This window comes from Taudactylus pleione, unplaced genomic scaffold (genome assembly GCF_031769625.1).
Source record: "Taudactylus pleione unplaced genomic scaffold, aTauple2 ptg001207l, whole genome shotgun sequence".
NCBI lineage: Eukaryota > Metazoa > Chordata > Amphibia > Anura > Myobatrachidae > Taudactylus > Taudactylus pleione.
The window spans coordinates 968,888-996,406 of record NW_028285608.1 but is presented as its reverse complement, the minus strand read 5'-3'; the positions used below and the strand labels follow the sequence as shown (position 1 = coordinate 996,406).

At 40.3% G+C, this 27,519-nt stretch overlaps 1 protein-coding gene across 2 annotated transcripts in view; it reads left to right on the top strand.

Annotated features, from left to right (window-relative positions):
• The first annotated feature begins 2,635 nt into the window (after positions 1 to 2,635).
• LOC148451031 (tropomodulin-3-like) overlaps positions 2,636 to 27,519 on the top strand; it is a 43,303-nt gene continuing 18,419 nt past the window's right edge. The window contains exons 1-3 of one of the 2 annotated variants that reach the window (XM_088462357.1): positions 2,636 to 2,705; positions 7,697 to 7,891; positions 12,149 to 12,305. In XM_088462357.1, the coding sequence (XP_088318483.1) occupies positions 7,766 to 7,891; positions 12,149 to 12,305 (283 nt within the window). In that variant the 5' untranslated portion in view covers positions 2,636 to 2,705; positions 7,697 to 7,765. The remainder of the gene's footprint in view (positions 2,706 to 7,696; positions 7,892 to 12,148; positions 12,306 to 27,519) is intronic. The other variant, XM_088462358.1, reaches the window with a different exon arrangement.

The window sequence follows — 27,519 nt, the reverse complement described above, 5'->3', positions numbered from 1 at the left end:
TATATTAAAATAATCTGATATTTTCTTGATTGAATTAAAACAACTGTTATTTATTTTCTATCAGGGGCCTATTCATCATATCTAAAGTTTCTCTGGAAGTAATTAGGTTTAGAACTCGCATGGAGTTCTACCTCATTACCAGAGGAATTCATCATTCCTCCTCCCCATAACTATCTATTCCGAAAAGCTGTCATTTTTGCGATGACAGCTTTTTGGGAAATAGATAGTTATCCCTGTTTACTCCCGGCTCAGTCTGCTATGCTGTCACGTGTTCTCCCAGCAGAACACAGTACTGTTTAAAAAAAAAAAAAGTTTTTTTTTTTTTTTTTTTTTTCTTTCTAAACTTTATTGTGTACTGCTGGGAGAACACAATGTCAGCATAGCAGACTGAGACAGAGGAGAGACCAGAGCGCCGGAGGAAGACGCCGGGGGACCTGCCCAGCTGGAAGCAGGTAAGTGTTACTTACTATACGCCACCTCACAGTGGCGCATGGTAACACCATCAAATTCCGAAAATACATAATTTTTGGAATTTGATGAATACCATAATTTCCATATCCCCATATTAATGTATGGGGAGTGTTTAAATTAACGCAGGGGACTTAGCACAGGAGATATCAGTGATATCTCCTGTGCGAAGTGTGTTCATGAATACTAAGATAACATTAATTAAGGAAAATGTCCTTAAAAAACGTTATTTTCGTTTTGATGAATAGGCCTCTCAATCACAAATAAGAACACAAAACGAAACAAACATACAGCATACGAAAGTACTATATAATATAGTGGCCTATTCATGGGGGTGCTTTCTCTTTGCTTGTCGCTTGTACTCCTCTTCTGGGGCATCTCTTGTCACTGTCCAACAGTAGTGATTCACCTACCCTGATATCTTTGTTCCATTGCTGAAATGTCTTGGTGGAATCGCTCACTATGCTTGTCACTCAGTGCACCACAGTTATCTTGTGTGGGTAATCCCGTGAATCGCATATATATGAATAGAGGAGGGGACAAATAACAGATTCACTTAATTGGGTCATTAGGCCCCGCCCCCTCTGCGCGGAACGCAGATTGCTGGTAAGATTCTCTCCATTCTGCCCACTTCACTAGGAATACCCCTACATCATCATAAATGGGCTATATCTTGGAACTCAGAGCTAACTGAGAGTTTTAAATATCATATTCACTCTTTGCATGCTGAAGTCAAATAGAAGTAACTATTTTCACATCGGAACATTTTCATTGTTGTGCAGTGTTATCACTTTCGCAATAATTTTGAAATCACGCAATTCAGTTATTGCATGTGTGATAATTGCATAGACTGAAACCAGCGATAAGAAAATGTGGAGGTTTGGACCCCCCCATGTCAATTTTGGGCTAGAAAAAGGTAAAAGCAGTGGAAAATGGGTTCAAAGTAGTGGGCCTGGTATTTTGGAGGACTGTATGGTTGGACAGGTGTTTTAAACATTGCAGGTGGCTGCAGCAGGTGTATTTTAATGCACCCCCAATTTACATCCAGCAGTTATTTTCTCGAAAAAAGATAGCTTTTTTAATAATTTATCAACACTTATGCAAATACGCAGCATATATCAGCTAATTGACACAATTTAAGAACCCAAAATACTTTTATTACAGCCATTAATACACTTCTATATTGATTTCATATGTCAGTTAGGTTTCTCCTTGAAAAATTACCGCACGTATGCGTTTTCTATTTCCATAGACCATCTGGAAAGATATACTTCAGAAGTGATATATTGGGGAGATTACTGATACCATTCTGTCACTATAAGCAGCTTGTCCTTTTTAACTATATTGTTACAGATTATTGTATTGCAACATTAGATTCTATTTGTTTTATTGCACAATGCGTTGTAATAAATTGTCTTTGTCTATCAGCGCTACCTTTTTCTTTTATATCTGTTACTTGTTTTAGTGGATTGCAGTCCCCACTTAGTGTAGCAGCTCATTAGACATTTTCAGCTCTCACGTAGACTACATTGCGCACCTGTCTCTATTTCTTCTACGTATGCGTTTTTGACTGTTTTGCAGTAGGATTTGGTAAAAAATGGGAGCGCGCATTGCTGGAATAGGTAAAAAAAATGCACCAAAACCGGCGATAAGAGAGATAAATTTGGCGGCGATAATTTACCGCTTTTTAGCGTTTAATTTAATCTGGTCCTATATGTGTTTACTTGTTAGAAATGTTTTCGCAAGTGATGGCTATTCACACATACAGTGGTCCAGTGTTGACAGGGTCGTGAATTGTTTACATATATAGTTCCACCCCCCCCTGCCTGTGTTGTAAATACAAGCTCTGACTAAGACCAATGACGAAATGTGTTCGGGCATTCAGCGTCTACCCCGGCTCCTGTGATTCTTGGTGGTACCGGCACGCTGTCCCTTCCAGCGGAAGTCAGTGGCGTGGGTAGTGGAACCCGGCGGTTTCCTGAGGATGGTTGTTGTATTGCCTGGGTGTATATTCCTAATGTTATGTGGTGACCAGTCCACAGTGTTTGTGATATTGTGCCAGTTCACGTCATTGAGAGTCTCAAGTGGTTTTATTATCTGTGTGTTGAAATAAACGCTTTTATGCACTGTACAACGCCCCCATCTGTTCTTTTTTTCAGATTGCTTTGTGTCCTGAGGTGCCCCTATATATAAGCGGACTCAAGTGCAAAAATATTCACAACATTCTGTTTTGTTAGGTGAGCTGCTGGTCCACTCACATATTGATACTCCGAGTGACCTATTAAGCGCCAAACATTTTATATATATATATATATATATTTATATAATATATTTATAATAATTATGTATGTGTGTGTTTAATTAGTGCATGCTTGATACAGGGAAATTCATGTTTATATAGCCTGTAAGCTCCATAATTGTCCTCCCACACCAATCTTGTAAGGTGTTTTTAGAAGGTGAACAATGAATGGGCTCATAACCCATGGGGGTGCAGTTTTGATTGAGATTTTGCAATTAAATGTGTTTCTTTTAAAATTATAACTTTGTCGCTTTTGGGATACAAAGATTATATATACTGAACCCCCTCATGTATACATGATTGCCCACCACTATGCAAAGGGCCGCAGCTTTCCTGGTTCTTGGCTCCAGTGTGCTGCTTTTAGTTGCAGGAAGGAGTTTCCCAGCCTGATATGTTTTGATGACTATTTAATGTTTCCAGTGTTATAGTAGCCAGGAAATACTCCCCTCAGCCCTCCTCATTTCGGAAGCTTAAGGTTTACATTTATCTCATGTATGGTATCAGACTTCACAACTTTATCTTATTACTGAATAGCCTGTTTTCAAGTCTTTACAATGGAGCAGGAAAAACACAGATTCCTTAAGCTTGGTTTCTTTCAGAAGTGTTTCTTCAACATACAAAGAGAACATGTACAGGTTGAGTCTCCCATATACAAAATGCTTGGGACCAGGGGTATTTTGGATAACGGAATATTCCGTATTTTGGAATAATTGCATATCATGATGAAATATCTTGGGAATGGGACCCCAATATACACACAGAATGCATTTATGTGTTATATACACCTTATACACATAGCCTGAAGGTCATTTTATACAATATATTCAATAATTTTGTGGCTCAAGCAAAGTTTGTGTACATACATGAAATAAATTTATTTTTCATTTACACCCTATACACACAGCCTGAAGGTAATTTTATACCATATTTTTAATCATTTGTGCCTTAGACAAAGTTTGTGTACATTGAACCATCAAAAATCAAAGGTTTTATTATCTGTCATGCCAAAATTATTCCGTATTTCGGAATATTTGGATATGGGAGACTCAACCTGTAATAGGGACTTTTAGTGCTTCAGTTCTTGAAGTTAGTTTACAACTGTTATCTTTCTATTGCACAGGAATAAACATCTACAGTGATATTGTCTAAGGGTTGGAGGTGGGGCTTTTATATTTGGTAAATTAGGCAGGTGTTTATTCTAAAAGGCTGCCTTGGCATTTGTATCTGTATTGCATGCTGGGCACTGACTGAGATTCATATGCTGGTTGTTAGTATGTTGTGAAGTAAATAAGTTTTCAGTAAAAAAAAACTCAGAAAAAAATGGGCTTAGCTGTATCTTTGACTTTCTATATGTAAACTAGTAATTTAGTAGTGGATTATTGCTCGCTAAAATCATTTCCCTCTCAGTCGTGTCAAATATTAAAGAGAACATTCTGCTGCAATTCTTAAAAATTAAGCATACAGTTAATAATTTCCTGATATAAAATCCAGATTGTCTTGTGAAAATAGTCATATGGGGGAAGATGGGGTTGGGTATGGAAGACCGGCAGTCTGGATGCTGGCTGTCAAAATTGGCATCGCGATGCTCAGAATCCCAACAGGGGCTAGGTAAGTATCCTAACCCTCCCCCTTCACCCCCTAACCCTCCATTCCTGCATCCTAACCCTCCCTACCCTGCACCCTAAATGCTAATTTTAAAGTCCTGCATCTTTAACAGCTCCAAACTCCTTTTGATTATATTTGATATACTATTGTAGTTGTGCCTATAAATCTACCAGCACTGTACCTCCTTTTATCTTATTTTTAGACGTTTTAACTGTACTGAGAATTCCTTTATCTCAAGCTCATCACTACTACTGCCATTTATCCTCACCCCCATTCCCTCATTTACACCGTCTTTTTTTCCTTCTACTCCCCCCCCCCCCCTTTTCACTCAACAGCTACAGAATTCGATCCTCTACCACCAGTTCCCACCTCTTTTCTCCCTCCATAGTCTCCTTCACCTTCTCCTCCCCCTCTTTCCTCTCTTCTGTCTCCCTTCGTCCCATCTAGTACTTTCCATTATCATTCACTTCTCTTCCACCATGGTCCTGCTACACCACCACTAAGCCCTGCACCCTCCTTTTTCTCCAAGGCGCAACACTGAACCACCACCTTGCCCACCACCTGCTGTCACCCTTCATTCAGAAGCCCGCCACATACCCACATTTTCCTTATCCCCCTGCTTTAAATCAATCTCACCTCCACACTACATCAACCCTAATAATCTCATTCTCCTTTCTCCTCTTAACTCTGTCCCTTTTGGAAAGCCAGATCTCTCTATAATAAACTAGTCCCCATCCATGATAGCTTCATCTCCCAACTCCCTGAATCTCCTAACCATCACCAAATCCTGGATTTACCCATCTGACATCACTTCTCCTTTGGGGGCCTCACATCCTCTCACACACCATGACCTGGGCGTCGCAATGGTGGTGGTGTTTGGGTCCTTCTATCCTCTGGTCACTCCTAAACAACTCTTACCTTCTGTAAACTCCCTTTCATTCTTTCCATTTGAGGCTCATGCTAATCTTCATATGGGCTCTCAAGACCCGTTTCTTCCTCAAAGCTTTCAGTGCTCATCCTAACCCACTACTCCATGCTCCTTCCTCCCTATCTACCCCTGTGTCACCCCTGTTTGTCTGCACCTCCCCTTTAGAATGTAAGCTCTCACAAGCAGGGTCCTCTTCCCTCACGTGCTTCTCCTTGTCTTACTTATACTTTCAATTACTCCTAACTCCCTACAACGGCACCTAGCACTTGGTTGCTGACACCCTGCTGCTTATTTAAGTGTTATACAGCAATGTTTGTATTTGTCCTACATTGTTTGTACTGTTGATAACTACTTTCCTTGTGTGCTCATTTGTTTCTGTACTTTGTAAGGTGCTGCGGAACCCTTGTGGCGCCATATAAATAAAGGATAAAATATATATAATCTATCTCCGTTTAATATTGAAAGGGTTTGCAGTGCACTTGTACTCGTGAGATAACGCTGGGGTAGATATCATAAAGCAGTGGTCAGGGAACAGGTGTAAGTTACCCCACATGGGGTAAAAATGAAATTCCTGGGGGAAATGGACGGACAGCCAGGCATGCATATGAATCATTCTATAATTCATATGCATGCCCGGCTGTGCCGCAGGGAGGCTCTAAGCCGGACGCCCGCTGAGATGTTATTACCAGCAGGTGCCCGGCTCCTTCCCTGCAGAGCGCATGAGCCTAAGGCTGGAGTTCTCTTCTGAACTCCAGCTTCCGGCTCTCTCCATGCACACTATGGGAGAGAAGTCATGACATCTCTCCCATAGTTCCGAGGGGCAGCCGGGCGGACAGGACGTCGGCGGATGCAGGAGCGGGGATTAAGGTAAGTGTTTTTTTTTGTACAAGCTGCACTACAGGGGCACTATATGGGGGCACTACTACAGGGGCACTATATGGAGGCACTACTACAGGGGCATAACTATGGGGGCACTACTACAGGGGCATAACTATGGGGGCGCTACTATGATTTCCTTCCTTTCAAATCAAGGGGTAACGTCGGCGTATCTAAAATATATTTTGGGATAAAAGGTAAAAAAAGTTCCCTGACCCCTGCCATAAAGGAAGTAATAAAAAGACTATAGGTCGGATTAAAGCACACAAGACATGAATAGGTTACCTTGCTGCTTCCCAGCTCAAACAATGAGATCTGTATTTGAGACCAACGATCAACAGGTTGTCAATCAGAAGGAGGGCAGTGTGATGTTTAAAGTTGTAAAGCTGACACTGTTAGAATGCTACAGATCACAGCAGCCACCCTATGGATTGTCGACCATTTGATTGTCTATAATCTGACTACATCCCCAAACAGTGTCATTTATTAAACTTTTCTTGCTTTACTTATTGACGTATTGTGAGTACTTTCAACCTACCTTATTAACATAAAAAATAAACATAGTAGACTAGTTTTAAAAGAAGTTCAGAACAGTAGTAGTGCTTCACATAAGCTTTTTAACTGAAGCAGACACTATTACAGAACACATTGAAAAAGATTTTTAGATTTTGTTATAGCTTTGATAAAGTTTAAAAAAAAATAACAAAGTGAAGTATTTTAATGCAGTAGATTCTTGTTGGTGCCTTTTACAGGCCACTGGCACCAGTAGCCTAGACCCCAAGTCTACATTGTGCCCAGTGCTATAACACTGACTTAATTTGCAGCAGTGTATATTATATAAAATGTCTCTTGAGTTCAAGGGTGGGATGTACTAAGCACCGCATGCGCGATGCGGTACATACCTAGAATATCGCCAAGGACAGCTCTCCCGATAAGAGCTGTCCTTTTGAGATGACTCCTGAGAGGGACTTCCAGGTAACACCCAGAAGTCCCTCTGGCGGGGGGGGTCTTATAGGCTTCTATTGCCCACCGAGACGAATGGGGATGCGGTAAAACCCACAAACTGCATTTTCGGGGTTTTTACCGCATTTTCCCCTTTAGTACATCCCGCCCCAACTGTAGTCTAGCTATCATAATCTGTACTATTTTATCATGTCCATTTTATATGGTGTGTGTTTGTATAGATGAATGGAGTGATGCATACTCTTGGGGCTAAATGTAATAGAGTGCAAGCCGGCGCTGCTGCTGGAGAATACATACGAGTATGTTAAAGGCAAAGTCTTTGTTGTGAGACACTGTGTCTCCTAAACTAAATCTGTAAAGTGCCTGTTGGTGTTTATTTTAAGCTGTTGTAATTTCTCAGAATAAGTATTACAATATAAATGCCTTTATATGCTGTCAAACTTTAACTTTCTATGTCATGCATATATGGAACGTTTAATGGTTGATATGTTCTCTCCTTCACTTTATTTCTCATTTGGAGGTCAAATAAATTTGTATTTTCTTGTTTGTTTTTATAGATTAACGTTAATAAAAGTTAATCTGAACGCCGTCAGGTATTGGGGACACCCAACAAGTCTACTGAAACTATGACCATGGCTTTTCGGAAAGACTTGGACAAATACAGGGATATGGATGATGACGAGCTCCTTCACAACCTCTCCGAAGCTGATCTAAAACAACTGGAAAATGTCCTGGAAGAGCTTGATCCAGAGGTGAGCGCACGTGTGATTCTTGGGAAAACCGTAGTTTGTATGTATTCCTAAAGAAGAACATTGGGGTTTTATGTACAAAAATATAGTACTTACTAATTTAAGAAAAAAAAAATAATTAGCTTTCATATTTTATTAATGTAAACATTTTAATTGTTTTCATGTACATGTAATGTATGTATATATAGCTTTACTGTAATTCTTTGCACTCCTGTTCTCACACATCGCTGATAATTGAATTGGCCTATAAGGTCCTAACAAGCTGAAAGCAGCACCTTGCAACCAGCTGCAGCTGATGCTGCCAGATATTACTGCCCAGAAGTGTCTGTAGCATAATCTGCCCATAGGTAGGAGCAGAAATGACTAAAGTATATTGTTGTGATGGTTTAAATTATGCTATTTTCCAGAAATGTGAATAGCCTCGCGTAAGCAGTCCTACATCATTTATTATGTCTGGTTCTAGTTAATAGTACTTACTGGAGCCTGCTGTATTTAAATGCCAGTAGTAAAATCTTTGTCTTCTGTTGCGTAATAGCTTTTTCTTTGTATTCCCTTCTGCATAAATTAATTTACTTGCAATGCAATGTTTACTGTACAGTAATAAGTGATCAGGTGTGGTACAAAATGTCGACATTGTGAATGTTGGCATGCCGACATAGCATTTTTAGTGGGTACACATTAGACTATTTTGACGATATGTCGGCCCAATCTATTGGATCGGGCAAAATATCGTCTAATGTTTACCCAGCTTAACTCTAACATGGACTATTGACATTTTCACTGAGGATATTTTGTCCATGTTGACATAATGACTGCATACCCAAGTGATCATCTTCTATCTTAGGACTTTTAAACTGTGTATACTTGATTCCTGCCGTTATAGTGAGTGGAATACAGTTTGAAATCCTCCATCCATTTCTAACTTTGTACAATTACAATGGTAACAATATCTGAGAGTGCCCTCTCTTTTCATCTCTAGGAAGTTTTCAATATTCCCAGGTTTCTGGCAGTTAATCGATGGACATAGTACTGTGTCTGTTTACAGGACTTCACAGAACTCCTCCCAACTTTATCTGATAATGTTCCATTTTGGCTCTTAAAACTTCTCACATGAACTTTACATTTGTACAAGAATTTGGTAACCTGTCTAATTAATCCTTCAATCCTCCTAGAGCCCAACAGGACAGCAGTAGAGAAGAATAACCTGGTTCTTTATGACACCATAAGATTTGTGTTTCTATCTTCAAAGCGCCTGTATATGAAAAAGTGTCTGTTTGGCTTCTGTTTAGCATTTCCTGTAGAACATTGTAATCTTTCCCCAGGGTTTGTTCTCAGAGCTATGGAACAGGAAAGTGACATGAAGATACTTTTTAACAGTTTAAGTCCTCTATTTCTATAACATTTAATGATTGCAGTTATTTAGCTCTACTGCTTTAACGTTATATTCAGTATTTGCAACATTTTCTGAAGTTACCTGGCTTCCAGTTTCAATTTTAAATTATTTGTATTTTCCAGTTTCACCTTGGCATATGTTATTGAATAGACCCACAGTAGTAACTTTTATATGTGACCACATTTAGCTTGAGATATGCTGCACATTATATTTCAGTCTGTACAAGCGCTGCATTTTCTTCCCTACACGACCTGCCCAGTCTGTGTTACGTGCATGGTAACATTATTTATTGCAGTAATAACTAGCCACTTCCTTCTGGCATTATGAGCTGCATACAGATAAGCACATTTTTATAGAGTCTGCTCAAGATCTAGAGTCTATTTAAAAAAAAAAAAAAAAAACAACAAACCCTCTCATTGTCCAATCCCTGTCCTCCTTTAAATATTTAATCCCAAATGTTTCCTTCTGGATGATAGCCTAAAAATACAAAATATTTCCTGACATAACTGTTTATTAGTTTCTTCTCCAGAAGGGCAGTAGTAAGCGGTTTGGCGGGCTAATTATTGAGAGAAAAATTTATTTTGGCCCGACAGCATAATGAGGCTCTCAGAGGGGCAAGCCGAACCTTATCACAGCAGCTTAGGAGCAGCCTATCATGCACCATCCCTTAATGCCATCCAGCATCTCACTTACTGTTTTGTGGGCACCAGGTAGGAGAGGGGGAGGCTGTGAGCATGCAATGCTTGCCTCCAGGGCAGGGTCAAGGTGTAGGGGGCGGCCGGCATCCTCCTTCCGGTGGGGTTGGCTCTGACAGGGTGGGCTGAGGTCAAGGTAGAGGGGAGGCCGTTAACCTTCTTACGGCGGGGGTGGCTCCAACAGGGTGGGTGAAGAGGGCATACAGCATCCTCCTTCTGGCGGGGGTGGCTCCGAGCAGTGAGCTGCACTGTGACGCGGCCAATGAATTGCGCTGCAAAATGTAGTGCAGTGCAACTTTTGGCTCTTGTCAGAGTGCTGGGCTGAAGGGCATTTTTGTCGGGTGGACCACCCAAGAAATTAAGTTTTTATATAGGACACTGTAGGGTACAATTGACTCGCTAGAGACAGAATTATTCAGATGTTAATACACCAGCCACTGGCCAATACCATACACAGCTTTACACGCCCACCAAATAGAAAGCTTTACACCGGCTTCTGGACCATTACATGGAAAACTTTATACCAGCTTCTTTCCTTTCACATAGAAAGCTTTATACCAGTGTCTTTCCCACCACGTTGAAAGCTTTAGAGCGGCCTATGGTCCACTAAACAGAAATCTTTAAACCAGCCACTAGTCCACTTAAACTTTAAACTTGAGATCTATGAAAGGAAGTAATTGTGAGGTAAGATTATTTCTTTATGCACAAAACACTTTCTTGTTTTTGTGTTTGAATTTTATGAGTAGCTTTTGAGGTAACCTGGATTTTAGAGGTAGCTATTCTGTAACACTGTAAGCCCGATTGACACATTCAACTACTTTAAATCGTTCTTAGAAACAAAACTTTACTGTAATTGACAATGTAATGTAGTTCACATGAATATTGACATATTTATGTAATTCTGTAGCTTTGCACACCTTGGCATAGCTTTCAAGCACTGGTGCAAAATTTGCTTAAATGTTTAACTAAAGCACAAGAGTGTATTAGTGCTATATAAATAGAGGTTACATATCATGTTTGGCAATCAAGAAATCATGGCCAGCTCATGCATTAAGCAATATCTGTTTTATTTATCTGTCTATTGATCGATCTTTCTTTCGATCAATCGATTTTGTCTATCGATCTCTCCCTCCCTCCCTATGCATTAAAATGTTAGTCTTCTAATAATGTCCAAAGAGCTCAAAAACGGTTGAACAAAAATGTTTGCATACTGGAGCTGGAACGGATGGCTTGCAGATAGCTGTAGTAGCCCTCATGATCCGTGCTACACCTAATGGCACTTGTACAAGAGCTCCCAACCAAATTGTGAAAATAATTAGTGTAGATGGCCCAAATATTGATTTATAAAAAGGCAAGATTTGCCCCCCATATCCATAAAAAGATCATTAACCTGTATATACACAATTCACATTCTAGTATGGAGATTCTTCAGCATGCATCAGCTAATGAGAGATTTTACGGTTAGACTTTAAAACTGTTTATTATATCTGTGTTCAGGTTCATCTGCATTTTATATGTGTCAATCCAGATTTGTAGAAAAAGGTCAGGGCAGGGGAGGCAAACTGGCCATTTTTTTGTTTTATTTCATTTATATTGATGATACGTGAGAGAGAATCAGGTTACTAAAATAATTTATTTTTTGTGGGATGGGGTAGGTGTTAAAATCCGGTCATACTCAGATATTATTATAGTCGCTAGTAAAATGGCTAAAGGGTTTCCCAACATGGACATGATGTAAAAAACAGTTTATAATGGTATATAGGGCATCACAGACCTACCTATGGTATTGTAAAGAAGCACAAATTGTAAACTGCCAAAGAACTGTACCAATTTTCCCCCCTTAAGGAATGTTTGGACAACTATAATTCTGGTTGTTATGCCCTTGGGTGTACATTTGGTGAGGATTCTAGGAGTGCGTGCTCTGTAATAATTGATTAACAAAATGTGGAGAAAATATGGAGCCAGATGAATGAGTTTTGTTATTTTGGGGTGTGCCAGTTAAAAAAAAAAATCTAGTAATTTTCTAGAGTAAAATAAGTGGCAACAATACATTTTGTTTTTAGCCCTGTATAAGAACAATATTTTTGTGTTTTTATTGAGTATTAATTGCTACTTTTGAAATGTATCTGGGAATAATTTCATCCATTAACTGTTGTATTTCTGCTGTCCCAGAATGCACTGCTGCCAGCAGGATTTCGACAGAAGGACCAGACAGTGAATAAGTCCACTGGTGCTTTTGACAGAGAGCATCTGCTGGAATACTTGGAAAAGGAAGCACTAGCTCATAAAGACATTGAGGAAGTTGTACCATTTACCGGAGAGAAAAAAGGTATACCATCCACATGTTCTACTAATTATTGTTTTCATAGCGCTAATCAAATTAAGCAGCGCAATACAGCGCAAATACAATCATTCACACCGGACCCTGCCTCTTGTATTTTGTGTAAGGCCATTAAACTGTAACTATCTTTTTGGACTGTGAAAGGAAACTCATGCAAATTGCTGGGAGAACATAAAAAAACTCCACAAAGATAGGCCCTGGCCAGAGATGAATCTATGACCCCAACCCTATAAGTCAGTAACACTAACCACTGTGCCACCATAGATGCACACTTGTACTATTTACCTAGGGCTCCTGATTGTATGTGTGTGTTTCATATTTGTATTTTATTTTTGTTTTTCATTTTTATTATTCTATTTTTTTGTTTGTTAAGCAGAAAACTGGAACACCTAGGACATATTACACTGGCACAGTTTAGCAGTTCAAAATATTTTTATAAAGTACAAACTTCTTCTTTTAATCAAGTGTTGATCATAAGACCAACTGAAAGCTTGTTATTTCAACACACTGGTGTGAATCTGCTCTTCTGCTCGCACATGATGACATTTCTATTTCACTTGACAACTTTGGAATTTAGAGGTTTGCTTGCCAGTATTAGACCCAGTACAAACCAACAAATAGGCCAGACATATACTTTAGTGACTGATTAACTCTGCTAGTGCTATGGGTTCTACTGATAGGACTGTGAGTCAGACATAAACCAATTAGAGATACCATAAACATTTCATTGTAAAATTCCTTAAATGGAATCCGATCAGAGGTAATCTTACCTCTCGTTCAGGTTCTTTGCTGACTTTACTAACTATGGGCCCGATTCAGAGATGGATGTTATTGCGATTTTTACGCAGATTGAGCGTACAATCGCTGTGACTTTCTTGCTATTCCACATGTCATGTACAGAGGATCTATTCGCAAAATGAGTGACAGGTAGTCAGCGTTTGGGGGAGGTAATGGGGGGGTGGTCAATAAAACACAGGTGTGTCTGATCGTTTAAACGCAGTTACATGGGCGTGCATAAATTAGCCCTTGCGATCTCCTACACAACATGAGAGCCCTCTGCGTGTCAGGAGAGCTGTCGAGTCTGCTGCTGGTCATACCTGCAGCGAAGGCAAGATGAGCGCTTGATGTGCATCGATGGTGCCGATATTTACGCAGGTAAGCGACGTCATATGCGTATGAGACTGCAGCGGTGGGTGTCCTTATGCTCGAGTAGGCTTTGAAACTATTAACATATTTTCACAGCTGCATTCCATGCAAAATCGTTGCTGCGATCACATTGGCGTACTTCCCTGAATCTGGTTCTATGTCACATTTACTTTATAGTGAATGTATAGCAAGCTATATATGGGTATAAAGTGTGGTTATAAGAGCATTCATCAGTTTCCCCTACAAACTCCATAGCATTAGATTGCTTTTATTGCTCTAGTACCAGTATAAAAAAAAAAAAACTATTCTATAGGTTGTTTTTTTTTTTTTATGGTAGTCTGTACTATCAAATTAATCCAGCGCCAAGGCATATAAAACCGCTTTAGTCTATAGTCCTTTTTATTGCGACACAATAATCAAAGATTTTTTTTATGTAGATCTATATATCTATATCTCTGCCTATACATTATCTAACGTGCATTCTCTATTTGATCTATACTGTTACATTTTACATTATTTTAAGAGGTTTTTGTTTTAGTTTTGAGACTAATGTTAAGACTGAGAAGCATTTTATAACAGTATATATGGTTTGAATCCAACCTTTGCTCACAGTACATTTACCTACTTTTCATAAGGAAGGAGAAGCCTTCAGCACTGTAACCTTGGTTTAAGTTTTATTGGGTTTGCTGTTTCAAGATATTAATATGTATGACAGAATTGCAAATTAAAATGCTATTGCAATAGAAATCATAAGGCAAAGTTAGCTTTATCTGAAATAACATTATACATTGTTTCCTTGCTTACACTTGTCTAGCTCTGCTCTTCCATGTTACAGATGTGCCCTTATATACTGTTGCTGCAGTCGCGCCATACAGTAGCCCTTCTGTGTGCCAGATCCCGTACAGCTCTGCTTGTTCCGCATATTTTTGGCCTTTTTTTTTTTTTTTTTGCTTGAATATGCCTCGTAATCCCAATGCTATGCGACACAACCTCTTAGCGAGACTGCTCTGATTCATTTGATATGTAACACTGTTGCATTTGAGTGCGACTGAGTGTGAATCTGTATACGAATGCAGCAGCTTTTTTCCATGCTAAGTTCCCTTTTGTGCTTCATCGGCAATTTTGTACATATTTAAAATAAATTCCTGTGCGGTTAAAGTCGCAGCCTGGGATCTTTGGTACAGATTAAGTGGTGTTTCTCCGGGTTTGAGGTGCGAATGAGATGGAAATTTAAAGAAGTTGCTACACTGCTCAGCTTGGCTCTCTCGCGCTGCATTACATATTGAGGCTAGGTGTATAAGGACACATCTCTGTGTTTGTGTGTCTGTGTGTGTATATCAAAGTATATGTGTATATACAGTGGTTGTGCTCTGTTTTTTCCAGTAGAGTAAAAATACTCCTCACATTTTTAAGGTGTATTTTTACCCAAAGAGTATATCATTATTGGTATGTAAACTTCTTTGTAATTTACAGTATGATCATGAAAGCTCACCAATTAAGTAAATCAGTTAGGAAAAAGATCATGGGCAGTAAATGGTCAGGAACAAATAAACTGTGGTTTATTTAGATTAATATGAATTTGAACGGTAAATCAAATGTCACTGATTATTTGCACACTGAAGAAAATGACACACTGCGCTTTTTACTTTTTGCAGAGTACAACTGCCCCTGTGCACAGAGCATGAGGTCTATCAGGCCCGCACATCAGTCCTCCCCCCACCAGCCCCTTATATCTACACATATGCCCATCAGACACCCCAGCTACATCCTTAACAATGTGATTAGCGCTCCCATGCATATGAATGAATCCTGTTAGAAAGGTGGTACATTGCGTACATGATTTCCCTAGAAGACGGAGCTGTTTTGATAACACATGAAAAGTAAAACTGTGCAGTAGATCATGTCAATTAACATCTAACATATATTTGTAAAATTAAGAGATGCAGGGAATATTATGATTATTACTGCTCACTGGATATGCTGGTAATTATTATTGATCACAATGGAGAACTCGGCTAATAATAATAATTATAGGAGAGGATGCAGCTAATGTTATGATTATTACCACTAATCACAAGAGAGGATGCACCTGGCAATCTATATAACACCAGCTTTAATCAACATTATAATTTTGATTGATCCCAGGACTAGATGCTCCTGGTACAATAATTATGAAAATACTGACACTCACCCCCCTGCTCTGCAACTGCAGACTCACCAACCAAGGTCCTCTTTGCCAGCTACTACCCCTGTTTTGTAGTCCACTGAGCCCCTGCACTTGCCCATCATCTCCACACTTCTTCCCTTTATCCACATCCATGCTGCTGGTGTTGTTGTTGCATAATGGACCCCCGGAAATCATGTGACACCGGAGACACTCGTTGGCCTAAAATTGCTAAATGCAGGTACACACACACACACACACACACATACACACACACTCACACACACTATCTGTTCTATCATACTTGCCCAGGTGCCCTGCAGGGATAGAATATAACCTAGAAGTTGGGCAACCTTCTGTCCAACGTTTCAGTTTTTTATTACAACTTTCATCAGTATATTAGAAAAATACACAATCTTACATTAAATAGCAAACATACACCCATGTTAAAGGCGTCAGTTATTTAAATATACCGGTGCACTAGCTGCTGCTCGTAGCTTCGCCCACAATGAAATCGCTTCTGACAAAAAAAATAATTATTTTAGGTATTCCAGTTGTATTACTATACAAAGGGGCTCTGTCGCGGGAGTGGTCCACGTGACCAGCAGCGCTAAACAGCCGTGTACATAGTGCTACATTTATCTCTTGCATTGATGTCAATAAATTTTGTTTTTATTATTGCTCAGCTCAAACTTGATGGATCAAGATGAAACAAGGTGCAGGTTATATTTAGGAGTTTCCACTACAAAATGATGCTGTTTGCTTGAAACTCGGGCCAGTAGTTTTTGCGCCAGCTTGGAACAAATAGACAGACTCAATGTTCTTATAATAGTATAGTAAAGGCTGTACAAGGGCTGATTAAAAAGAGACTGATTTTTTTTTTTATTCAGAATCAGATGACTTCACAGGATCTGAACATCTTTTTCAAAGTAGAATCCTTCACATTCAATACATATTTTGCAGCGTTTCAATAACGATTCAAAGACGTGCGGTAGACTGTTTTGTGACATCACTTTTAGTGTTGCAGCTGTGGCATTTTTCACTTCGTCATCTGTTGAGAACTTCTTTCTGCGCAGTTGTTTTTTCAGTGTTGGGAATGCCCAGAAATCACAGGGCGCTAAGTCTAGGCTATATGGAGGGTCTTCCAGTGCTGTCTCATTAAATTCAGTCAGTTCTGCCAATGCAACAGCAGCTACATATGGTCAGGCTTTGTCTTGGAGCAAAAACCACTTTTTCTTCAGTAAATGTGGTCTTTTCTTCCTTATGGCTCCATGCAAATGGGTTTTCTGGACGGTTGCATAGTAGTCCCCATTAATTGTCTGTCCAAGGGGAAGCCAGTGCTGTAGGATCATACCATGTGCATAAAAGAACTGCATACGCATGACTTTATACGCCGAAGGACTCACACAGAATTTTTTGGGTGGGGGCGAATTTGTGTGTTTCCATACATTGACTATTTGGATTCTGGATCATAACAAATCCACGATTTGTCACACGTTGCAATAGACGTCAGAAAATCGAGTATTCTATCCGACATTTGAACGGTGTTCTTGCATGTTTCAACTCGTCGGCGCATCTGCTCTTCTGTGAGATTTCTGGGTACCCACCTGGCAGACATGCGATGCATTTTCAGTTCCTTTGTCACAATATGCTGAACCTGTTCAAATAAGATGCCAAGTGAAGCCGAAAGTTTGCTTAAATTTAACCTAATTTTGCAACATCTCCGCAGCTTTGGCAATGTTGAGATCTGTAACCGCGGTGGATGGTCTCCCAGAATGCGCTTCTTCAGTCACTCGCGTATTACCCTCTTTGAAGTGCTTCCACCACCGCAATACTGCAGCACGGCTAATGGTTTCTCCACCGTATGCTTGCCATAACATTTCATGAGTTTCATTTCCACTTTTTCCAAGTTTAACACAAAATTCAATCACACATCTGACGTAAACTTACAGACACATTTTCCTCATTCGCCATGACGAAACGTACGAAGATCTTCCACTCACTGTGACCAAACAAAGAAGACTACAGTAGTCCAACTGCAGGTTCAGACACATTAATGTATGAGCTTCACAATAACCAGTATCGTTGCCACGTCTACCTATGGAACAGAAAAACATAGGCAGTCTAATTTACCTTTCAATCAGACCTCGTATTTACACACTATTTCTACACTTTGTAGCATAGCTCACTGCTTACTCTTGTTCACCCTTTCCCCACTTTTCCTTGTGCTATTAACACAATGCCCACTCCAGTCAAATAACCTATGCATAGAGTAGATTGCATTCTGCCATGAAGACTTTTAGAGTGCTCTGCTTAAATCATGCCCTCTGTTTTCACTCTCAGGTCTTGTCTTTACTTGAGAATAGAGCAATAAACACATCCTGTTATTACTTGAAGATATGATCATCGTTCTCACCTGCTGAAACTTTGCCCGTACTTGTAATGAGAGAAAAGAGAATCTGTGTTTATCGTAACTTCTGTGTTGTTTTGACTTCCTTAAATAACTGAGGGCACTCCGGAAAAACAAGGCGGATCTGTGTCACAGCAATAAGGCAGTGCCGATTCCGAACTACTTTTCTCTCTCATACTGTGCACCAAAGACATGGCTGTTTTTACCAACTAGATAGACTAGGCACATGGGGCAGCATAGAATTGTCTATTCATATTTTTTCATTCTAATTGAAATGATCTATGCCAACCATCTATTTTTCTCAATACAATAATGGAGGTAGGGTTTTTGGATAGGCAGTGTATGATAGGAGTACAGATACTAAATTAAGGTACACTTACAATACCTAAAACAGAGCAAATACTAGACGATCCTGGTAAGTACTGACATTGTTCAAGTTTAGCAATACACTACTGTTTGTTACTCGCTGAATGGTGGTCAGATGATACTCTACAGCTGGTGGGTGTTTGGAGGCATGTTATTCTCTAGACAAGGCACTGAAACGCCTGTGAAAATGTGTCATTTTGTTTTCAAATGAGTCCCATAGAAGGGTATTGTTATCCTGAAGACGAATTCCTAGTATTCCTAGAACTAATATGCTAATGCTGCAGGAGGCGCCTGAGGGCAAAAAGACTCCTCCTGCCTGCGTCTCTGATCCAAGTGCAGCGTCCGAAGACGCAGCATCAAATCAACATCGCAACCATTGTTTCCAGCATTGTCCATGTGACTAAGATGAAGCATAGACTAGCCACCTCCTGCCTGCTTGCGAGGCTAGGAAATCTGCATCCTCTGACGCAGACCCTGGCCTCCAGGAAATGCGCATATCTGGAGATGTACCATCAGGTTTACTTTTCTGAATCAGGCCAACTGTTCAGTTGCTTGTGTTTTACAAGCCTTTTTATATGCTAGTAAAACACATGTAAATAGTTACAATGTTAATGTTTGCAATGTGACCATGACCACTTGTGTTTGGTATGCATCCTACTCTTTCCATATATGTTTACTGTTGGTACATTTGGGAAGCCTGCAGTGTCATTCATACACGGGTAACAAGCATTAGAAAACGTGTTTCGCTCCGTTTTAATGTAAAACAAAAAAAAAGCCAATGTTTAGATTGCTTAAATGCATCACAATGTGAGAAATCTTTTAAATGACAAAGGTCAGACGTATGACCTGTATTACAAATTTTATTGTGTAGGCTCACTTTCCATCTGATATACATGTGGTTAGAGTTGAGGAGGGTCCAGCTTTGCAAATTAGCAAATATTCAAAATCAAATGCACCTCTACCACTCAGGGCATAAAGGAGTTTATTAAAGAACAAGAAACTCTTCTGTTGTGGCGTTTTAATAGTATAATCTTATCCAGGAATAAAAAATACATTTCATGGAAAGTAGTGGTAATACTTCTAGTGTACTTAAGTCTGCAATAAAAGTTCTTCGGCTAACAGGCATCTTTCCTATTGTAGTCTAATACATGATTTTCCGTTTCTTACAATTATTTTTTTTTTTTTCATATAAGTTATAAGATGCTTCATATTTTTTGGATGCATTATCTAAACTTAATCATTTATTTATACATACAATATTCTAAGATTATAACTTTAGGAAAAGACAGTGTATAGATGGAATATACATCCTGTTTTCATGAGTTATTTTGCTTCATTGCAAATGTCTTGTATTTTATACTAGTATTCTAACTACACTATGTAGACAATAGTGATTGGACACCCCCGTGCAAGGGAAATGCATATCATTGCATACGAGTTTCAAATGGCCACTATTATGGAGGTTTCAACAAGACCACTTCGTAGGGAGACCTATGCATTTGCAGTTCTGTGGAAACAATGAATGTTTTTATCAGGGCGACAATGCCACCTGTCATGTTTCCAGGGCAACGCTCGGCTGGTATACAGAAAATTCGGTAACCTGAATGGACTGGCCAGCTCAGAGTCCAGATCTTAAATCCATGGAGAACCCCTGGGATGAATTGGAGCGATGGGTGCGTTCTAGGCCGACTCGACCTTCTTCAGTGTCAGTTGGTCACTGTACTTAAGGCGGAATGGCAAAACATACAGCCTGCTGTTGTCCAGGAACCTGTAGACAGTTTGCCAAGAAGGGTGTCTGCAGTAATCACTGCATGTGGTGCACCCACAAAGTACTGATGTCGATAAAATCTTGTTGATATATTTGCTGTCAGTGTCCAATCACTTTTGTCTACATAGTGTATTATTTATATTGGCTTGAAATCATTTAAATTTTTCTAAGCTACAGCAGTTTATTTTCCTTAGGTTCCTGGTAGTTGCTATTGAATTTATATTATGTAGACTAAATCGCCAGGAATAGTATTCAATATTTCCTGATCTTTCCAATCTGAGCTGTGATGAGCCACATCAACATACAGCTTACAATGCAGTTTCCTTGCATTCATCTGTCGCTCTGCATTGACATTTTGTGTATGAATAGTGGCTTATCTGCATATGGTGCCATGTTCCCTCTTTTGAGTTGGCTTCTTGTTGCGTTGTGATGCGTTGAATGCAAATTGAAGCAACAGAACACAGGTGCAACAAAGCCCTTATCTGCAAGGCCCTTGCAGCAATACAAGTAGCAGACCTTAAGCTGGGTACACACTTGTCCAATCCTCATGAGGGAATTGGTATGATATACCGGCGGACCGGATGTCAGCGGTCAGAAGACCAACAGCGGCATCCTGATGGTGAAGATCCCAACAGGGGCAGGTAAGTAATCTAACTAGCACAAGACTGAACCAGCTGGGGGGTTAATGCCATAGCTGAGTGACACAAAGCTTGGGGTACACCTGCTATATTGTTAACCAGCCCCAAACTGGTCAGCCAAGGGCTGGAATGCCTCGGGAAGTTGGGACCCCCCTCCCCGTGGTTTAAACAGCCCTGGGCTATTCCCTGCACCCCTGGTGGCTGTGGGTGCGGAATTTAATAGTGTTGAAATTATTAATATAGTTCTATACAGGCGGCCTACAAGTCCGCGTGTAAATAAAATATTAAAATAAAGTCAGGACACTGCAGAGATGTTCAATAAAGTACTAAACATTCAAACTGTTTAAGCTCTTTTGTAACGGCCGCCAACCCCCTGGACTTCCAGCGTCATCTTTCTGCTTCAATCTTCAGGAGCTCTTCTCTGCTCCTTCTCCACCAACAGACTCCCTGCCGCTGCCTCGTGCTGACTAATATCAACCAGCCTCAAGGGGCTTTGATTTGTGGCTCATTTAAACAAAATATGGAGCACCGCCATGGGCCACTCCGACATTAAGTTTATGGGACAGCAATGGAAAGCCACCAACTCTGAACCCATGACCGCTGCCAAGCTCTGAAGTAATGGCTGAAGGGGGGATTGGATCCTCCAGAATCCAGGCAATCCGCCAGTTACAAGGCCTCCACCGAGTCCCCCTGCATTGGCAGAAGGTACCGGGCCATGGCTGGGATCTGGTGTTAGTTAGCTGTGGGTGCTGCTGCTCCAAAGATCGGTCGCCAACTCTGGTCTCCGCATCGTACACACCCTTGTACATTGGTCAGCTGATCGGGTCTGCTCACTTTTAAGCATGTTTAAAAATCATTTGACCCAACCATGTGACCAGGATCGGGTGAAATCATTGGTGGAGTGAGGGTATGCACTTGACCAGTGTCAGATCAATTGGTCGGTCAGCTTTATACTGCACTTTCTTTAATGCAACCCCAGCTAAGATGGCAGCACATGTTAACAAAATGAGAACTGTAAAAAGCCGTTAAATAAGTAAAACCTGCCTTGATAGAATAAATAGAAAGTGTGTATTAAGTGTTTTAGGTTTTGTAATACTATACTAACTAATTGAAGAGGAGAATGGATGAAGGTGTTATGTTACTTTTAGAAGAAACTGAGATATTTGCAGTTACATTGCAGTTACATTTTTAAGTGGACATAGCACTTTTAATCTTTTAAAATATATCCGTAAATTGACTACCAATATTTAAAATAACATTGTTACTATGATCCCTAGGTCATAACCTTCATCCATTAAAAAGTCATTTTTCAGAAAATTGTTACAGAACTCCTTCATCCTCCTGCCTCTTCACTTATACCTGATCTGCTTTCGTGAGGTTTGTAGGTTACTTAAATTGCAGCAGTCAAACATTTGTCAGTTTGCTTTGAATAACTTAGTATAAGTCAGAGCATGACATTGTCTAGTTGCTGTAGGATACTGCACATTCTCACTTTAGGACTTTAGCACTATAATGAGTAATATTTGATATACATAAGCGATAGTACTATAACAACCATCCATCCATCCATATGTCTTCTATTCCTGTTCTCTAATTAAAAAAATGACAGTAATTTTATTGACTTTTAATGGCAGAGCCTTATATAATTAAAAATGATTATATCCCACAGTAATTAAGGCATCTACATGACATGGTCAGCAGGTGCAGAGCTATTTTATATAGTTGTTCTGTATACGTTCACTCATTCAAACAAGCGTTTCAACATGCTTTGCTTGAGTAACAGAAAACCACAGGGGGATCTATAACCTGCCAGAAGTGCATTACCCTCTATGTTCTGAAGCTTGGTGCTTTCCTGTACTTTCATGTGGTTGTAAATTCAGACTTTCCCTACCGGTTTATTCTGTAGACAGGCTTGGCCATAATATTACTGGAATATTTTTTTTTCCTATTCCATTGTTTAAATGACTACATACATGCTCTGCACTCTATTCCATTTAAAATCAGGAAAGGTTAGTTCTGCATATGGGTGCGGTATGATGTGTTGACAGTCATAATGTCGACAGGAGAATGTCTACATTCATCATGTAGACATTGATGAAATGTTGACCGTTAGAATGCTGACATATTGCCCCTGGTGGGCCATCAGTGACTAACCTGCTCCCGATGGCTGCAGCCGCTCCAGCAGCATCTTCCGGGTCCTGGCGGTCATGTGTGTGTCACCTTCCGCACTTTATGCCATTTTCCTTCACTATTAAATTGGTGAGATCACTGCCTGTATCCCATGGCCCAGGGATGCAAGTGCTGGTTCCGTACTAGAAAATAGCTTCAGTTGTGTTTTCGGATCCCCCAGCTCCTCGCAGAGCACTTTAAACGCCCCCTGGTTCCACAGGAAAGTTGCGCTTAGGAAGACAGCTGTAACACTCAGATGGCTGAAATCAATCTGATTGAACTAATTGGAGATATAAGTGGAATATGCACCTTAGAGAAAGCAGACACTCAGACCCTTTACTGCTTTCATAATACCCTTTGTTTATATTGATTTGAAGTATGGGAATGTACAGGCCAACTGTGCATCTACAGCTATTGGGGATTAAGTAGTAATGTATCTTAGAAATGTATATTACTCTCTTCATTCACAGGGTCTCCTGTAGAGTGTCTGAGCCATACACAAATCTGTCAGTGACTGATCATAAAGTTGCTGTTGTTCTCAGGCACCATGGAATGTGAAAGAGCTTTGGAATAAATGTTATGTACACTCCAGCTTCACATGCAGAGATCTTTATTCAAGACTAGCTGTAGAACCCGGCATTGCCTGGGCAAGTCCATGACCAAACATCATTAGAATTAAATTGAAGGGGGGTTTTGTAAACTGATATCTGAGTGACATTTAAAGTAATATTATGAAGAACATAGACCATAATAGTGAAGTTCACCACAGGCCAGTTTTGTAGTCCACATTTAATGTTTTTCTTTCTGGCACTAGTATATACAGATAGCCACCCCTTGAAACTTGTGAGCAAGCAACATAAAGCTGTTCATGAGAAAAGCAAGGCATCTTCAAGTGTTTACCTGCCTCTTTCAGAGTTTCGCCCTGTGATTTGTTGATTGACGTGGCAAACGCTAGCTTCAGGGGTAATTGGAGACTCTTAAATTGAAATGGTAGTGCTGTAGGTATTATAGGAAACCTGGGTATGAGCACAATTCGCGCGCTCCAAATTAGCGTGTGTAATACGTTGCTGTTGAAGCTTTCCATCGAGCCATTTGTCAGATTGGAATGCTCAAAATGAGGTCTCCTAGTCAGCAGCTGCCTGTTGGCCCATAAGTCTGCTCTTGGGTCTCAGGTGCTCGAAGCTTCATTTGTCACTGAGCTAGTCTGTGCACTCTCATTTGTGTTTGTGCAGAAGTTTCACCACTGCAAGCCATTTTTGTTGCTGTAGCCTTAGAGGTTATTTTTGACAAATTGCTCTTATGCTTTCCTGGCATCATTATTGGAATAAAGTGTGTGTGTGATTATTGAAACAACACTGGAAGCAAACTATACAGGAAAGTGCACAGCACCCTCTGCTATATCTTGCTATATATTTTTTTTTTTCAGTGGGAATTGTGGGAAAACATATAGCCTATGTTCTAATCCAGCCTCTAAACTATTCTTATGCCAATTTTTCAAGTCAACCGATTGAAAGGTTTGGTCGTGATTGAGCAACATACATACAAGATTCATTTTTATATATTAGACAGATAACTTGTAGTCCCTACTATCTACTGCTATGTTCATACTTAAATACTTTGAATTAGGATTGTTGTCTTTCAGTTTTATCTTTTTTGTCTTATTTTTAAATCCTCACCCTACCCAGTATAGTAATAGCTGGTTTGGTAAAATAACATCCCGTACAGCAGAAGTAATGTCTTTGTCCTCTAGCATACAGATTCCTTGTAAGTCTCTGGATGTTTTCCAGTCAGTTGTTCCTACCATAACTAGTAGTATGCAGACATGGTATTTTAATGAAAACATTGCAGACACATGTCTGAGAGGCCTCACTGAGCGTGAGCTGGTATCATGCTGTAATCACTGGTGCAGCCATAGTCCCTGACCATTCTATACATACCTCAGTGACGCTGGGCTTGTAAGAGTTTTCATCAAAATAATAATCATAAAATATATTATTCATAACTGTTAGTGAGCAATTATTGCTGCCCATTTGCAACTGCTGATTCACAGCTTGCTGTATCTTTCTAGCTTCTGTATATAAAGAAAGAGCTGGCCAACATACTGTAAATCCTGTAGCTGGCCAACATAAAAAAATTCTGTAAATGCCGGGTTGGAGGTGTTCTTTTGGTAATGTTACTGCGTGTGTGTGTGTATCTTTAAAAGCTCTTGGCATAGTGAACAAATCTATTTATACAAAGTAAGAAACAAATGAATGCTTTATTTCTTCAAACAAGGCCCTAGGTACATGAAGTGAGGTGTGGAATCAATTTATGTATAAAATAGGTACATCATCTGTTTTTGGTGGTGTAATCTGTACAAAACACATCACAAAGCCATGTATTTATTGTGAATTCCCTAAATCAGGATCATCAAACACTGCTTCCTGGCACATATTGTGAAATATCTGTTTACATGAAGCATAAGTATTACCATTCAGTGTGTAAAAGATGGTGGAGATTTCAATCTGCATGAATCAGAATTTAATATAATCTACTGAAGGTCATCTGGACAGATTAAGCACTTCACTGCAATAGGATTAGGTCTCAAAAATGGCTGGCAAATCCTATTGGTTTTTTCCAGAATGATCTGAAGATTTTGGATGTGTATAGTATGTATGTATGTATGTATGTATATGACTGTCAACTCGCCGTTCTGGTTGTTATAGATGCACAGATTGCATCACCTGCCGCTCAATGACAACTGGGACTCACTTCCCCCATCCTCATAGTGGGAAGAGTGTAGCGATTCGCCATAGGTTACATCGCACCTTGGACTTTATCGTGTATATTTTGATGTGTCCATGCGGTCTCTACTACGTTGGTGTAACAACAAGACCGTTTAGGGATCGCATGGCTAACCACCGTTCCACGATCAGGGCTGCCTTGCAATCTAAAATTTCCGATAAGCCAGTGGCCAAACACTTTGCGGCTTTGGGCCACTCTGCGGCTACTTTGAAATGTATGCTGATTGACTATGTTCCACAGCCAATTCGTGGTGGAGATAGGGAGCTACTCCTGAAGAAATGTGAGGCCAGATGGATATTCAAGTTGGACACTGTGGCCCAAAAAGGCCTGAACGAATACAATCCTTACAATATCTTTTTGCGGTGAAGTACATAATTTATTTTTATTTAGATTTTGCAGTGAGGCGTATAATAAGAGTTTGGCACATTTATTTATATATATATATATATATATATATATATATATATATGTGTGTGTGTGTTTTAGTTTGACCTTGTAAACACTGTGTCAACCGATACAATTGCATAATCATTGTTGGCGATTGTCTTGTATACAGCCCTATGGTGTATGCACTTTATATTCTATTGGCATACTTATATATGTGTGTTTTAGAAGTGTATGTGTTGTGAGTATTTCTATGTGTCTATGTTATGTGTCACGTTTATTATTAGGGATGTCCTCCCTCCCTGGTACTGATTGATCTAGCCACCTTAGAAATAGGTCTGATAATTTGTTGGCATTGTTTAGCCTCTTCACGCTGGTGGTCTTGTGACCAGCGTGTGACAGTTTCACTTATGTGTCCTTCTGAGTTAGGTCTGCTCTAGACCTTTTGTTTATGTTTGCATGCTTGTCAGCGCCGGCAGCAGGGTGTAGCAGCGCTGCCTAACAACCACTTGTGTCATGTTGGCTTGGTTGGCCGCGTCACTTCCGGTTTGCAGTGCCGTGGCAGTTTACAGCCCTTTACATTGCATTTGGGGACCACTGTTCCTTCTTTATAGGTGATGGCCATGCCGTTTAAGTGGTGAGTAGTCTCACTATCTATATTTGTACTGTTGTTCAGTATATACGCTCCTACTTCCGGCGTTTTGCCGAGGGCGGAGCTTGACTAATTGGTGTGGCTATTTCAAGTCAGCTGGAGGACAACTGGGTTATGGGTCTGTTTGGTGGTAGCTCTGTGGTGGCAAATCTGTCTTGATAAAGGTCCTTGTGGGACCGAAACATCGACTTTGTTATTTGATCCGTGAGTAATTAAAAAACTTTCTACTGAGTGGTGAGTGCCCAACTTCGTTCATTGGCCCTGATTCAGACCCACTCGCGAGCGGCTGTCCGCTCGCAAGTGGGTCGATGTTCTGCACTGAGCATGCGCACGACGGAGGGAGCTCCGTCGTGCGCATGCGCCAGACGCGACGAGCGAAGGAAAGTCCTTCGCTCGTTGTGTCTGATCAAAGGGGGCGTGCTGTCGATGTTGATTGACAGCACGCCCCCTTTGGTGGGCGTGCCGGGGGCGTGCCTCCCTGCCGGGGGCGTTCCCACGGGAACGCCTCCCGTCAGAAGCCGGCCCACTGACATCACTAGTGATGTCAGTGGGAGTGATTTTGGCTCTGATAGAGCCAAAATCACTCCGGAGCTTGCGGTTGAAAACCTCAACCGCAGGCTCCGGCTCGCAGTTTCGATGGTCGCAATGGTCAAGACCATCGCGGCCATCAAACTGCACGCTCGTATAGGCTGTGGGTGGTGACCCACAGCTATACGAGCGT